Below are 15400 nucleotides of genomic sequence, written 5' to 3' on the forward strand. Positions count from 1 at the left end.
TCATTTCTCAAGGGGGCGCTAGAGAGCCATTTTGCCACGCCCATTTCTGCAAACCATAAAATATCAAAATTTTCGCCAGGTCTGGCTTGCGTGCAAACTTTGGTGACTTTTAAGGCACGTTCAGGGGGGCAAAAAGGCCATTGTTGTGGGAGAAGAAGAAGAATTAAAACTGCAAGCAGTGATGAACGGGCCCTCGCGCCCCCACGCATCGCCTTGTACGCGCATGTCGGTGCATGCTGCAGTTACATGGCAGACACAGCGGGCACGTAGACGTCTTGGCACCGGGGCTTGTAATGAACACTGTGTGATGGGGCTAAGTCACATTGCATGTGTCCACTAGGTGGCGCTAGAGATCACCCACCAATTACATGTCATGTTGCAGTGTGTGATGTGGAGAACACATCCTGTAAATTTCATGTAAATCGGATAATGTTTGTCATATGAGGCTGACTTCCTGTGTCCAGTAGGTGGCGCTGTGTATATGAAGCAGTATTGATGCATAGATGTGTTCAGGGCGGGACCCTCTACATGCGAGAGCAATTTGGTGTAGGTGGGACAATGTCTGTAGGAGTTATAAGGACTTCCTGCTTCATGGCGAAGCATCGAAATTGTTTGCACAGCCACGCCCAACAGGAAGAAGTCATAAAAAAGCTTTTGATAACTTGTCATCTCCAATGTCTCAAGCTGACTCTGTGTGAATTTGAAGTGGATGGGATGAAATCTCTAGGAATAGTGCGTTCAAATATGAGGCCTGGAAATGACCACAAAACTCACCAAAATTGAGCATTTTTCCCAAGATGGCCGACTTCCTGTTGGACTTAGGGTATGGGTCCAAATGGCGTTTTTGTGCGTCTGGAGATGATACATTACCCTACCGAGTTTCATTCTTCTATGTCAATCGGGAAGTCTGAGGTTCAATCATGAAATATTCAAGGGGGCGCTATTGAGCCATTTAGTCACGGCCATCCCATTGAAGTATATAGGATGTGAAATGACCCCACTCCAGACGTGTGTGTTGAGTTTCGTTACCGTGGAGGCATCCTTTGCCCCTGAAAACTGTAATCGTATTTTCATGGCGTTGAATGCGTTGTCATGGCAACGGTATTTGATGATGGGTCATGAGTTGCAGAATGTAGCATCACCAGGGTCTTATGTCTCAGCTGAGTGAATTTCAGGTGGAAATACTTAAGATTATGGGAGTAATTAGTCAACGAATGAAGCAAGTGACTTCCTGTTGCCAGTAGGTGGCGCTATGACTGTCACAAAATATGAGACTGTACATGTGTTCAGACTGGGACGCTGAACAAGCATATTAAATTTGGAAAAGCTCAGACTATGTGGAGTCAAGTTATGAGGGTTTGAAATTTCATGGCGAAGCATCGAAATTCGCCGCGTCACCACGGCAACCAGGAATGACGTGGGAAAAAGCTTTTGATAACTTTTCATCTCCAATGTCTCAAGATGACTCTGTGTGAATTTGAAGTGGATGGGATGAAAACTCTAGGACTAGTTTGTTCAAATATGATGCCACAATTTGCATTAAAATCAATATTTTGATTCAAAATGGCCGACTTCCTGTTGGAGTGACGTCATGAAACCCATAGACTTTTTTGTGCGTCTTGACATGTTGAACATGTGTACCGAGTTTCGTTTCTCTATGTCAATCTGTCGCGAGGGGCTCGACGTTCTTGATTTTGCAGGTGGCGCTAGAGAGCCATTTTGCCACGGCCATTTGTGCAGACCATAAAATATCAAAATTTTCGCCGGGTCTGGCTTGCGTGCAAACTTTGGTGACTTTTCGAGCACGTTCAGGGGGTCAAAAAGGCCGTTGTTGTGGGAGAAGAAAAATAATAATAATCTTGGCAAAAACAATAGGGCTTCGCGCTGGTCAGCGCTCGGGCCCTAATTAAAACTGCAAGCAGTGATGAACGGGCCCTCGCGCCCCCATGCACCGTGCCGTACGCGCATGTCGGTGCATGCTGCACGCACACGGCAGACACAGCGGGCACGTAGGCGTCTTGGCACCCGTGCTCGTAATGAACGTTGTGTGATGGGGCTAAGTCACATTGCATGTGTCCACTAGGTGGCGCTAGAGATCACCCACCAATTACATGTCATGTTGCAGTGTGTGATGTGGAGAACACATCCTGTAAATTTCAAGTAAATAGGATAATGTTTGTCATGTGAGGCTGACTTCCTGTGTCCAGTAGGTGGCGCTGTGTATTTGACGCAGTATTGATGCATAGATGTGTTCAGGGCGGGACCCTCTACATGCGTGATCAATTTGGTGTAGGTGGGACAATGTCTGTAGGAGTTATAAGGACTTCCTGCTTCATGGCGAAGCATCGAAATTGTTTGCACAGCCACGCCCAACAGGAAGAAGTCATAAAAAAGCTTTTGATAACTTGTCATCTCCAATGTCTCAAGCTGACTCTGTGTGAATTTGAAGTGGATGGGATGAAATCTCTAGGAGTAGTTCGTTCAAATATGAGGCGTGGAAATGACCAAAACACTCACCAAAATTGAGCATTTTTCCCAAGATGGCCGACTTCCTGTTGGACTTAGGGTATAGGTCCAAATGGCGTTTTTGTGCGTCTGGAAATGATACATAAACCTACCGAATTGCATTCTTCTACGTCAATCAGGAAGTCTGAGGTTCAAATTTGAAATATTCAAGGGGGCGCTATTGAGCCATTTAGTCACACCCATCCCATTGAAGTATATAGGATGTTAAATGACCCCACTCCAGACGTGTGTGTTGAGTTTCGTTACCGTGGAGGCATCCTTTGCCCCTTAAAAGTGTAATCGTATTTCATGGCGTTGAATGCGTTGTCATGGCAACAGTATTTGATGATGGGTCACGAGTTGCAGAATGTAGCATCACCAAGGTCTCATGTCTCAGCTGAGTCAATTTCAGGTGTAAATACTTAAGATTATGGGAGTAATTAGTGAAAGAATGAAGCAAGTGACTTCCTGTTGCCAGTAGGGGGCGCTATGACTGTAACAAAATATGAGACTGTACATTTTTTCAGACTGGGACACTGAACAAGCATATTAAATTTGGAAAAGCTCAGACCATGTGGAGTCAAGTTATGAGGGTTTGAATTTTCATGGCGAAGGATCGAAATTCGCCACGTCACCACGGCAACCAGGAATGACGAGGGAAAAACCTTTTGATAACTTTTCATCTCCAATGTCTCAAGATGATCCTGTGTGAATTTGAAGTGGATGGGATGAAGATTATGGGAGTAATTAGTGAAAGAATGAAGCAAGTGACTTCCTGTTGCCAGTAGGGGGCGCTATGACTGTCACTAAATATGAGACTGTACATGTGTTCAGAGCAGGACCCTGAACAAGCATCTGAAATTTGATAAAGCTCAGACAATGTGGAGTCAAGTTATGAGGGTTTGAAATTTCATGGCGAAGCATCGAAATTCGCCGCGTCACCACGGCAACCAGGAATGACGGGGGAAAAACCTTTTGATAACTTTTCATCTCCAATGTCTCAAGATGATCCTGTGTGAATTTGAAGTGGATGGGAAGAAAACTCTAGGAGTAGTGCATTCAAATATGATGCCACAATTTGCATTAAAATCAATATTTTGATTCAAAATGGCCGACTTCCTGTTGGTGTTAGGGTATGTGTCCAAGAGACTTTTTGGTGCGTCTTGACATGTTGAACATGTGTACCAAGTTTCGTTTCTCTATGTCAATCTGTCACGAGGGGCTCGCTTTTATTGATTTTGCAGGTGGCGCTACAGAGCCATTTTGCCTCGCCCATTTATGCAAACCATAAAATATCAAATTTTTCGCCGGGTCTGACTTGCATGCAAACTTTGGTGAGTTTCGGGGCACGTTTAGTGGGGGAAAAAGGCAGTTACTTTGTCAGAAGAAAAATAAAGAGAATAATAATTAAAACTGCAAGCAGTGATGAACGGGCCCTCGCGCCCCCACGCATGTCGGGCTGCGGCTCGGTCGCAGAATGTAGCATCACCAAGGTCTTATGTCTCAGCTGAGTTAATTTCAGGTGTAAATACTTAAGATTATGGGAGTAATTAGTCAACGAATGAAGCAAGTGACTTACTGTTGCCAGTAGGTGGCGCTATGGCTGTCACTAAATATCAGACTGTACATGTGTTCAGACTAGGATGCTGAACAAGCATATTAAATTTGGAAAAGCTCAGACCATGTGGAGTCAAGTTATGAGGGTTTGAAATTTCATGGCGAAGCATCGAAATTCGCCGCTTCACCACTGCAACCAGGAATGGCGAGGGAAAAAGCTTTTGATAACTTGTCATCTCCAATGTCTCAAGATGACTCTGTGTGAATTTGAAGTGGATGGGATGAAATCCCTAGGACTAGTGCGTTCAAATATGAGGCCTGGAAATGACCAAAAAATGCACCAAAATTGAGCATTTTTCCCAAGATGGCCGACTTCCTGTTGGACCTAGGGTATAGGTCCAAATGGCGTTTTTGTGCGTCTGGAGATGATACATAAACCTACCGAATTTCATTGTTCTATGTCAATCGGGAAGGCTGAGGTTCAATTTTGAAATATTCAAGGGGGCGCTGTTGAGCTGTTTAGTCACGCCCATCCCATTGAAGTATATAGGATGTGAAATGAACCCACTCCAGACGTGTGTGTTGACTTTTGTTACCGTGGAGGCATCCTTTGCCCCTGAAAACTGTAATCGTATTTTCATGGCGTTGAATGCGTTGTCATGGCAACGGTATTTGATGATGGGTCACGAGTTACAGACTGTAGCATCACCAAGGTCTTATGTCTCAGCTGAGTGAATTTCAGGTGGAAATACTTAAGATTATGGGAATAATTCATGAACAAATGACGCAAGTGACTTCCTGTTGCCAGTAGGTGGCGCTATGACTGTCACTAAATATGAGACTGTACATGTGTTCAGACCAGGACGCTGAACGAGCATATTAAATTTGGTAAAGCTCAGACCATGTGGAGTCAAGTTATGAGGGTTTGAAATTTCATGGCGAAGCATCGAAATTCGCCGCGTCACCACGGCAACCAGGAATGACGGACGAAAAAGCTTTTGATAACTTTTCATCTCCAATGTCTCAAGATGACTCTGTGTGAATTTGAAGTGGATGAGATGAAATCTCTAGGACTAGTTCGTTAAAGTACGAGGAGTGGAAAACGCCAAAATCGCACATATTTTTCAAAATGGCCGACTTCCTGTTGGAGTGACGTCATGGGCCCCACTGACTTTTTTGTGCGTCTGCACATGATACATATATATACCAAATTTCGTTCATGTACGTCAATCTCTCACATTTTTATATTCAATAGGGGGCGCTAGAGAGCCATTTTGGCACGCCCATTTGTGCAAACCATAAAATATCAAAATTTTTGCCGGGTCTGGCTTGCGTGCAAACTTTGGTGACTTTTAAGGCACGTTCAGGGGGGCAAAAAGGGCGTTGTTTTGGGAGAAGAAAAATAATAATCCGGACAGATACAATAGGGCTTCGCGCTGGTCAGCGCTCGGGCCCTAATAATCATGGCAAAAACAATAGGGCTTCGTGCTGGTCAGCGCTCGGGCCCTAATTAAAACTGCAAGCAGTGATGAACGGGCCCTCGCGCCCCCATGCACCGCCTTGTACGCGCATGTCGGTGCGTGCTGCAGTCACATGGCAGACACAGCGGGCAAGTAGACGTCTTGGCACCGGGGCTTGTAATGAACACTGTGTGATGGGGCTAAGTCACATTGCATGTGTCCACTAGGTGGCGCTAGAGATCACCCACCAATTACATGTCATGTTGCAGTGTATGATGTAGAGAACACATCCTCTAAATTTCATGTAAATCGGATAATGTTTGTCATGTGAGGCTGACTTCCTGTGTCCAGTAGGTGGCGCTGTGTATATGAAGCAGTATTGATGCATAGATGTGTTCAGGGTGGGACCCTCTACATGTGTGATCAATTTGGTATAGACGGGACAATGTCTGTAGGAGTTATAAGGACTTCCTGCTTCATGGCGAAGCATCGAAATTGTTTGCACAGCCAAGCCCAACAGGAAGAAGTCATAAATAAGCTTTTGATAACTTGTCATCTCCAATGTCTCAAGATGACTCTGTGTGAATTTGAAGTGGATGGGATGAAATCCCTAGGACTAGTTTGTTCAAATATGAGGCCTGGAAATGACCACAAAACTCACCAAAATTGAGCATTTTTCCCAAGATGGCCGACTTCCTGTTGGACTTAGGGTATGGTTCCAAATGGCGTTTTTGTGCGTCTGGAGATGATACATAAACCTACCGAATTTCATTCTTCTATGTCAATCGGGAAGTCTGAGGTTGAATTATGAAATATTCAAGGGGGCGCTATTGAGCCATTTAGTCACGGCCATCCCATTGAAGTATATAGGATGTGAAATGACCCCACTCCAGACGTGTGTGTTGAGTTTCGTTACCGTGGAGGCATCCTTTGCCTCTGAAAACTGTAATCGTATTTCATGGCGTTGAATGCGTTGTCATGGCAACAGTATTTTGATGATGGGTCACGAGTTGCAGAATGTAGCATCACCAAGGTCTTATGTCTCAGCTGAGTCAATTTCAGGTGTAAATACTTAAGATTATGGGAGTAATTAGTGAAAGAATGAAGCAAGTGACTTCCTGTTGCCAGTAGGGGGCGCTATGACTGTCACTAAATATGAGACTGTACATGTGTTCAGACGGGGACACTGAACAAGCATATTAAATTTGGAAAAGCTCAGACCATGTGGAGTCAAGTTATGAGGGTTTGAATTTTCATGGCGAAGGATCGAAATTCGCCACGTCACCACGGCAACCAGGAATGACGAGGGAAAAAGCTTTTGATAACTATTCATCTCCAATGTCTCAAGATGATCCTGTGTGAATTTGAAGTGGATGGGATCAAGATTATGGGAGTAATTAGTGAAAGAATGAAGCAAGTGACTTCCTGTTGCCAGTAGGGGGCGCTATGATTGTCACTAAATATGAGACTGTACATGTGTTCAGACCAGGACACTGAACAAGCATCTGAAATTTGGAAAAGCTCAGACCATGTGGAGTCAAGTTATGAGGGTTTGAAATTTCATGGCGAAGCATCGAAATTCGCCGCGTCACCACGGCAACCAGGAATGATGTGGGAAAAAGCTTTTGATAACTTTTCATCTCCAATGTCTCAAGATGAATCTGTGTGAATTTGAAGTGGATGGGAAGAAAACTCTAGGAGTAGTTTGTTCAAATATGATGCCACAATTTGCATTAAAATCAATATTTTCATTCAAAATGGCCGACTTCCTGTTGGTGTTAGGGTATGTGTCCAAGAGACTTTTTGGTGCGTCTTGACATGTTGAACATGTGTACCAAGTTTCGTTGCTCTATGTCAATCTGTGGCGAGGGGCTCGATTTTCTTGATTTTGCAGGTGGCGCTAGAGAGCCATTTTAGCACGCCCGTTTATGCAAACCATAAAATATCAAATTTTTCGCCGGGTCTGGCTTGCGTGGAAACTTTGGTGACTTTTGGGGCACGTTCAGGGGGGCAAAAAGAGCGTTGTTTTGGGAGAAAAATAAAAAACGGAATAATAATTAAAACTGCAAGCAGTGATGAACGGGCCCTCGCGCCCCCATGCACCGCCTTGTACGCGCATGTCGGTGCGTGCTGCAGTCACACGGCAGACACAGCGGGCACGTAGACGTCTTTGCACCGGGGCTTGTAATGAACACTGTGTGATGGGGCTAAGTCACATTGCATGTGTCCACTAGGTGGGGCTAGAGATCACCCACCAATTACATGTCATGTTGCAGTGTATGATGTAGAGAACACATCCTCTAAATTTCATGTAAATCGGATAATGTTTGTCATATGAGGCTGACTTCCTGTGTCCAGTAGGTGGCGCTGTGTATTTGACACAGTATTGATGCATAGATGTGTTCAGGGTGGGACCCTCTACATGCATGATGAATTTGGTGTAGATCAGACAATGCATGTAGGAGTTATAAGGACTTCCTGCTTTATGGCGAAGCATCGAAATTGTCTGCACAGCCACGCCCAACAGGAAGAAGTCATAAAAAAGATTTTGATAACTAGTGTTATGTCTCAGCTGAGTCAATTTCAGGTGTAAATACTTAAGATTATGGGAGTAATAATTAGTGAAAGAATGAAGCAAGTGACTTCCTGTTGCCAGTAGGTGGCGCTATGACTGTCACTAAATATGAGACTGTACATGTGTTCAGACCAGGACACTGAACAAGCATCTGAAATTTGGTAAAGCTGAGACCATGTGGAGTCAAGTTATGAGGGTTTGAAATTTCATGGCGAGACATCGAAATTCGCCATGTCACCATGGCAACCAGGAATGACGGACGAAAAAGCTTTTGATAACTTTTCATCTCCAATGTCTCAAGATGACTCTGTGTGAATTTGAAGTGGATGGGATGAAATTGCTAGGACTAGTGCGTTCAAATATGAGGCCTGGAAATGACCAAAAAATTCACCAAAATTGAATATTTTTCCCAAGATGGCCGACTTCCTGTTGGACTTATGGTATAGGTCCAAATGGCGTTTTTGTGCGTCTGGAGATGATACATAAACCTACCGAATTTCATTCTTCTATGTCAATCGGGAAGGCTGAGGTTCAATTTTGAAATATTCAAGGGGGCGCTATTGAGGCATTTAGTCACGCCCATCCCATTGAAGTATATAGGATGTTTAATGAAGCCACTCCAGACGTGTGTGTTGAGTTTCGTTACCGTGGAAGCATCTTTTGCCTCTGAAAACTGTAATCGTATTTTCATGGCGTTGAATGCGTTGTCATGGCAACGGTATTTGATGATGGGTCACGAGTTGCAGAATGTAGCATCACCAAGGTCTTATGTCTCAGCTGAGTCAATTTCAGGTGGAAATACTTAAGATTATGGGAGTAATTAATAAACAAATGACGCAAGTGACTTCCTGTTGCCAGTAGGGGGCGCTATGGCTGTCACTAAATATGAGACTGTACATGTGTTCAGACCAGGACGCTGAACAAGCATATTAAATTTGGGAAAGCTCAGACCATGTGGAGTCAAGTTATGAGAGTTTGAAATTTCATGGCGAAGCATCGAAATTCGCCGCGTCACCACGGCAACCAGGAATGACGAGGGGAAAAGCTTTTGAGAAATTTTCATCTCCAATGTCTCAAGATGATCCTGTGTGAATTTGAAGTGGATGGGAAGAAAACTGTAGGACTAGTTCGCTCAAATATGATGCCAAATTTGACATTAAAATCAATAATTTGATTCAAAATGGCCGACTTCCTGTTGGTGTTAGGGTATGTGTCCAAGAGACTTTTTGGTGCGGCTTGACATGATGAACATGTGTACCAAGTTTTGTTTCTCTATGTCAATCTGTCTCGAGGGGCTCGATTTTTTTCATTTCTCAAGGGGGCGCTAGAGAGCCATTTTGCCACGCCCATTTCTGCAAACCATAAAATATCAAAATTTTCGCCAAGTGGCTTGCGTGCAAATTTTGGTGACTTTTAAGGCACGTTCAGGGGGGCAAAAAGGCCATTGTTGTGGGAGAAGAAGAATAATCATGGCAAAAACAATAGGGCTTCGCGCTGGTCAGCGCTCGGGCCCTAATAATCGGTACGATTACAATAGGGCCTTCGCACTGTAGTGCTTGGGCCCTAATAATCGGTACGATTACAATAGGGCCTTCGCACTGTAGTGCTTGGGCCCTAATAATCGGTACGATTACAATAGGGCCTTCGCACTGTAGTGCTTGGGCCCTAATAATAATCATGGCAAAAACAATAGGGCTTCGCGCTGGTCAGCGCTCGGGCCCTAATAATCCGGACAGATACAATAGGGCTTCGCGCTGGTCAGCGCTCGGGCCCTAATAATCCGGACAATTACAATAGGGCTTCGCGCTTGTCAGCGCTCGGGCCCTAATAATCTTGACAGATACAATAGGGCTTCGCCCTGGCGCTGGTCAGCGCTCGGGCTCTAATAATAAAAATCAACACAAAAACAATAGGGTTCCTAGCACCGCTGGTACTAGGAAATGCGTCTGCTTGCATACGCGTTTCCTCGTCCCCTTGGGCTTGGCCCCCTAATTATGTGATTCAGATTCAGTTTCTGGTGGCACATATTTCAGCCCATAGACATGTCACTAAATCCAGTTAAGTTTTAGTTATATTATTCTTTATCTGTTGAGCCTATGTTAAGCTGTGTCCCTTTCCACTCTTGCCACGGTTTATGTACAGTATCTCACAAAAGTGAGTACACCCCTCACTTTTTTGCAAATATTTTATTATATCTTTTCATGGGACAACATTATAGAAATGAAACTTTGATATAACTTAAAGTAGTGAGTGTACAGCTTGTATAGCAGTATAGATTTACTGTCCTCTGAAAATAACTCAACTTACATCCATTAATGTCTAAACAGCTGGTAACACAGGTGTGTACACCTCACAGTGAACATGTCCAAATTGTGCCTAACTGTGTCGTTATCCCTCCCTGGTGTCATGTGACTCGTTAGTGTTGCAAGGTTTCAGGTGTGAATGGGGAGCAGGGCTGTTAAATCTGGGGTTTTCTCTCTCATACTGGTCACTGGATATTCAACATGGCACCTCATGGCAAAGAACTCTCTGAGGACCTGAAAAAAGTAATTGTTGCTCTTCATAAAGAAGGCCTAGGCTATAAAAAGATTGCTAATACTCTGAAACAGAGCTACAACACGGTGGCCAAGATCATACAGCGATTTTCCAGGACAGGTTCCACTTGGAACAGGCCTCGCCAGGGTCGACCAAAGAAGCTGAGTCCACGTGCTCAGCGTCATATCCAGAGGTTGGCTTCAAAAAATCAACGAATGAGTGCTACCTGCATTGCTGCAGAGGTTGAAGAGGTGGAGGGTGAGCGTGTCAGTGCTCAGACCATACGACGCACAGTGCATCACATTGGTCTGCATGGCCGTCGTCCCAGAAGAAAGCCTCTTCTGAAGCTGATGCACAAGAAAGCCCGGAAACAGTTTGCTGAAGACAAGCAGTCCAAGAACATGGCTTACTGGATCCAAGTCCTGTGGTCTGATGAGACCAAGATCAACTTGTTTGGCTCAGATGGTGTCAAGCATGTGTGGAGGCACCCTGGTGAGGAGTACAAAGACAACTGTGTCTTGCCTACAGTCAAGCATGGTGGTGGTAGCGTCATGGTCTGGGGCTGCATGAGTGCTGCCGGCACTGGGGAGCTGCAGTTTATTGAAGGAAACATGAATGCAAACATGTACTGTGACATTCTGAAGCAGAGCATGATCCCCTCCCTTCAGAAACTGAGCTGCAGAGCAGTTTTCCAACATGATAATGACCCCAAACACACCTCCAAGATGACAACTGCCTTGCTGAGGAAAGGCAGTTGGCTAAAGGTGAAGGTGATGGACTGGCCAATTATGTCTCCAGACCTAAACCCAATTGAGCACCTGTGGGGGATCCTCAGGCGGAAGGTGGAGGAGCGCAAGGTGTCTAACATCCACCAGCTCCGTGATGTCATCATGGAGGAGTGGAAGAGGATTCCAGCAGCAACCTGTGCAGCACTGGTGAATTCCATGCCCAAGAGGGTTAAGGCAGTGCTAGATAATGATGGTGGTCACACAAAATATTGACAGTTTGGGCACAATTTGGACATGTTCACTGTGAGGTGTACTGACTTGTGTTACCAGCTGTTTAGACATTAATGGATGTAAGTTGAGTTATTTTCAGAGGACAGTAAATCTATACTGCTATACAAGCTGTACACTCACTACTTTAAGTTATATCAAAGTTTCATTTCTATAATGTTGTCCCATGAAAAGATATAATAAAATATTTGCAAAAAAGTGAGGGGTGTACTCACTTTTGTGAGATACTGTATTTGCTGGTTTAAATATTTACATTCCATTTTAGTTGACATTATCTATTACTATGATCCAAGTTTTATAGCAAAAGAGATTTCTTTCACGGCTCCATTTAACGTTTCTTGTCAGTTCCGCTTTTTTAATTTCCAAGTTAAGAAGATGCTTATATAATGAGGAAACGGATATAGGGCCCTATGATTTCCACAATCACGGAATTGCGGATGGAATTGCGGAATTGGCCGATTAAAACAGAATTTAGTTTTAACATGGAATATCGCGTAATTTGACATAATTTGACTGAAATGCTGTTTTCGTGTGGAAGAGGAACGTATGTCTGGGGAAAACTGCACGGAGGGAAGCAAATCTGGGTGGCACAACAAGCCCCTCCACACACTGAGCCCATTCCCCATTTGACTCTAACCCCTCAGTACAGAGCCGAGCAGTTCTCGTGCCAGGTGAACTGTTGTTTTGCAAAAAAACACAGTTTTTGTTAGTAAAATAAGAGTAAAAGGTAAAAAAACAGGATTCACAAAAATTAAAATGGAAAAACGGAATTCACAAAAATTAAAACGGAAAAAACAGAATTTGGGAAAAAATAAAACGGAATTTGGGAAAAAATAAAACAGATTTTATAGGGCCCTACCGATACTTTAACTGCACTTCCACAAGCACCACAACTGGTGTTGTCAGTCAAGGCGCTGGTGGATCAGCAGCCTCAGCTTTCTTTCATAGACTAAAGAGATGGTTGTGGACTTTGGGTGAAAGAGGCCCAAAACAGTTGCTGTTGGTATTCAGGGTACTCACTGACTGACTGACCTGTCTGTCTGTCTGTACATCTGTACGTCTGTCCACATGTTTGTCTGTACGTACCAGACAGAAAAAAATGTTTCCTTCTGATAATCCATACCCAAACAATAAATCCAAAAGAAGACTGAAGCTACTACTGTCTCAATCCAACATCTCCCATAGCCTGTGCTTCTCCTCATGGGGCAGGTGGAGGCATCCTTACCACAGAGCTCTTCTCCAACTAGCAATACTTGTCATAAATGCTCATCTTGAACCACAACCCTCTGAAGTCCCTTCTGAAGTTTTGTACATTTGCATGGTAGATATACCAAGTAAAGTTGGTATAACTATTTAAAACTATTCTTATGATTCCCCAGACTGCAGAAAAACCCTATGGTGGATATTGGTCGAGACTTGGTCTGTCCCATCATTCTCAAACAGACCAACCCTGCACTGGAACAAGAAGAAGAGAATACTAATGGTGAAGTTAAGTACTTCAAAGACACCATTAGGATTGGTAAGACTACATTTTGTAAACTTTTCTTTTCATCATTATCTTGGTTATCATGAATATTACACAAAAGTAAATCTCTCTTCGACTCTGACAAATATTTTAAGGATTTTTTGTTTTGTCTTTTTCATTAGGTCTACTAAAGAATAGTTTTTTTTAAACTATTTTGTAAAAATAATAAATTCAGAACAGGATTTGAATTAATTTTATATTTTAAATAAAACAAAAGATTGTTTCTAAAGAAGTAAGAGTAAAGTTTACCAGCACTATACAAACTCGATAATAAATATCTCAGTGGATACAGATCTAACATGAAATATAAATAAATAATATTCCTGACATTGAAACACTGAGTGAAGTTTAGGATGAGGAAAATATCAGTAAGTCATTCATCCTGTCCTTTGTCCTCCTCCCTATAGAGACAGAACCCAACATGTCATTCTCTTGAATACCATGCCCAGCATAGGGGAAAACTTTTTCTTGACAAGATACTGAAACCCAAATTGCTTCTGATGGCTGTGCCAACAGTGTGTAAATGTGACTTGTAGTGTGAAGGTGCTTTGAATGGTCAGAAGACTGGAAAGGCGCTTTATAAATGAAGTCCATTTACCATTTATAAAGAACTGGACCAATTAAGAGTATCGATAAGTGTAGCAGTATCGATATCCCTGCTCTGTAGTGTCATGTCTCACATGGAGTTTGGACTCTCATGAAATGCTGGTGCATAAGTATAGTGTACTATATTTAAGACACAGCCTGTGCATTTAAGTTATATATCCAATCTTTTTTGCAGAGCACACTATGGCAACACCCCTGGAGGATGTCGGCAAACAGGTAGGTAACATTTCATCAACTCCTCCTCTCCTCCTCTCTCTCTCTCTCTCTCTCTCTCTCTCTCTCTCTCTCTCTCTCTCTCTCTCTCTCTCTCTCTCTCTCTCTCTCTCTCTCTCTCTCTCTCTCTCTCTCTCTCTCTCTCTCTCTGCCCCTCATCATTAGCCCTCCATCATCTGATTCTTCAATCACATGACATGTAGTAGTTTTTCCATGTTAAATCTGGCTTTGTGAAGTGAGTGCTTGACCTTTTATCAAATATAAAAATGTGTATTATCTAATAATTTTCTTCGTGATGTTAACTGTTTTAATAGGCCACAGGCACAACCAGTACTTTTTTGCGATAAGATGTATATGTACTTCCCCATTCATTTCAATGAGAAAGTGTGTCCAAACATTTGACTAGCACTATGTGTGTGTGTGTGTATATATATATGTGTGTGTGTATGTGTGTGTGTGTGTGTAGAGCAGTGGTTCCCTAAAAAACTCACAAAAATCATGAATGAATTTTAATTTACTGTTAGAGCTGGAAGGAGTGAGTTTGGTTATTCGTAATAATGTCAGTGTCAATGTCATCTTTATTTATATAGCACATTTAAAACAGCCAGCTGCCTACGAAAGTGCTTTACAGTAAAATAAGCAGAAACAATAAAAATAATAAAAGCAATAAAAAACAATAAAAACAAAACCGTAATACAGAGAAATATAACAGATAAAACACCCAATAAAGCGGCTATACTCTGCCAAAGGCCAAGGTGAACAAGTGTGTTTTAAGTTGTGTTTTAAAAGTGGAGAGGCTATTCGCAGTTTGCACAGTAAGAGGTAATGCGTTCCACAGGTTTTTCAGGGCCAGCCCATTCAGAGACTTGAAAACAAATAAAAGAATCTTAAAATCAATCCTGTACCTAACTGGAAGCCAGTGAAGTGAAGAGAGCACCGGAGTTATGTGCTCACGTTTCTTGCAATAATCTAAGTGAGATGTAATATAAGCATAGATAACTTTTTCAAGATCTTTCTGGCTTAGATAGGATTTAACTTTGGCTAAAAGCCTTAGCTGAAAAAAGCTAGACTTGACCATTGAGCTGACCTGTTTGTCTAATTTAAAAGCACCATCAATAATCACACCAAGATTCCTGGTGTGGGATCCTATGTAAGGTGCTAGTGGGCCAAGGGAGCTGGCAAGGACCTGAACCAGGTCAGGGTGACTAAACAGGACAACCTCTGTTTTGTTTTCATTTAGTTTTAAGAAGTTTAAATCCATTCATGCTTTAATGTCACTCATGCAGTTAAGCATGGCCTGAAGAGAATCTTTCATAGGGACCATTAACAGCAAATACACCTGCACATCATCAGCAAAGCAGTGAAAAGGAATACGATGCTTCCTAAAAATCAACCCCAGGGGTAGCAT

At 43.0% G+C, this 15400-nt stretch overlaps 1 protein-coding gene across 3 annotated transcripts in view; it reads left to right on the top strand.

Moving 5' to 3' along the window:
* mettl22 (methyltransferase 22, Kin17 lysine) overlaps positions 1-15400 on the top strand; it is a 131966-nt gene that overhangs the window by 11788 nt on the left and 104778 nt on the right. For all 3 annotated transcript variants that reach the window (XM_053339292.1, XM_053339290.1, XM_053339291.1), the window contains exons 4-5: positions 13028-13167; positions 13955-13995. In XM_053339292.1, coding sequence (XP_053195267.1) covers positions 13028-13167; positions 13955-13995 — 181 coding nt within the window. The remainder of the gene's footprint in view (positions 1-13027; positions 13168-13954; positions 13996-15400) is intronic.

Source organism: Scomber japonicus, chromosome 18 (genome assembly GCF_027409825.1).
Source record: "Scomber japonicus isolate fScoJap1 chromosome 18, fScoJap1.pri, whole genome shotgun sequence".
Taxonomy (NCBI): Eukaryota; Metazoa; Chordata; class Actinopteri; order Scombriformes; family Scombridae; genus Scomber; species Scomber japonicus.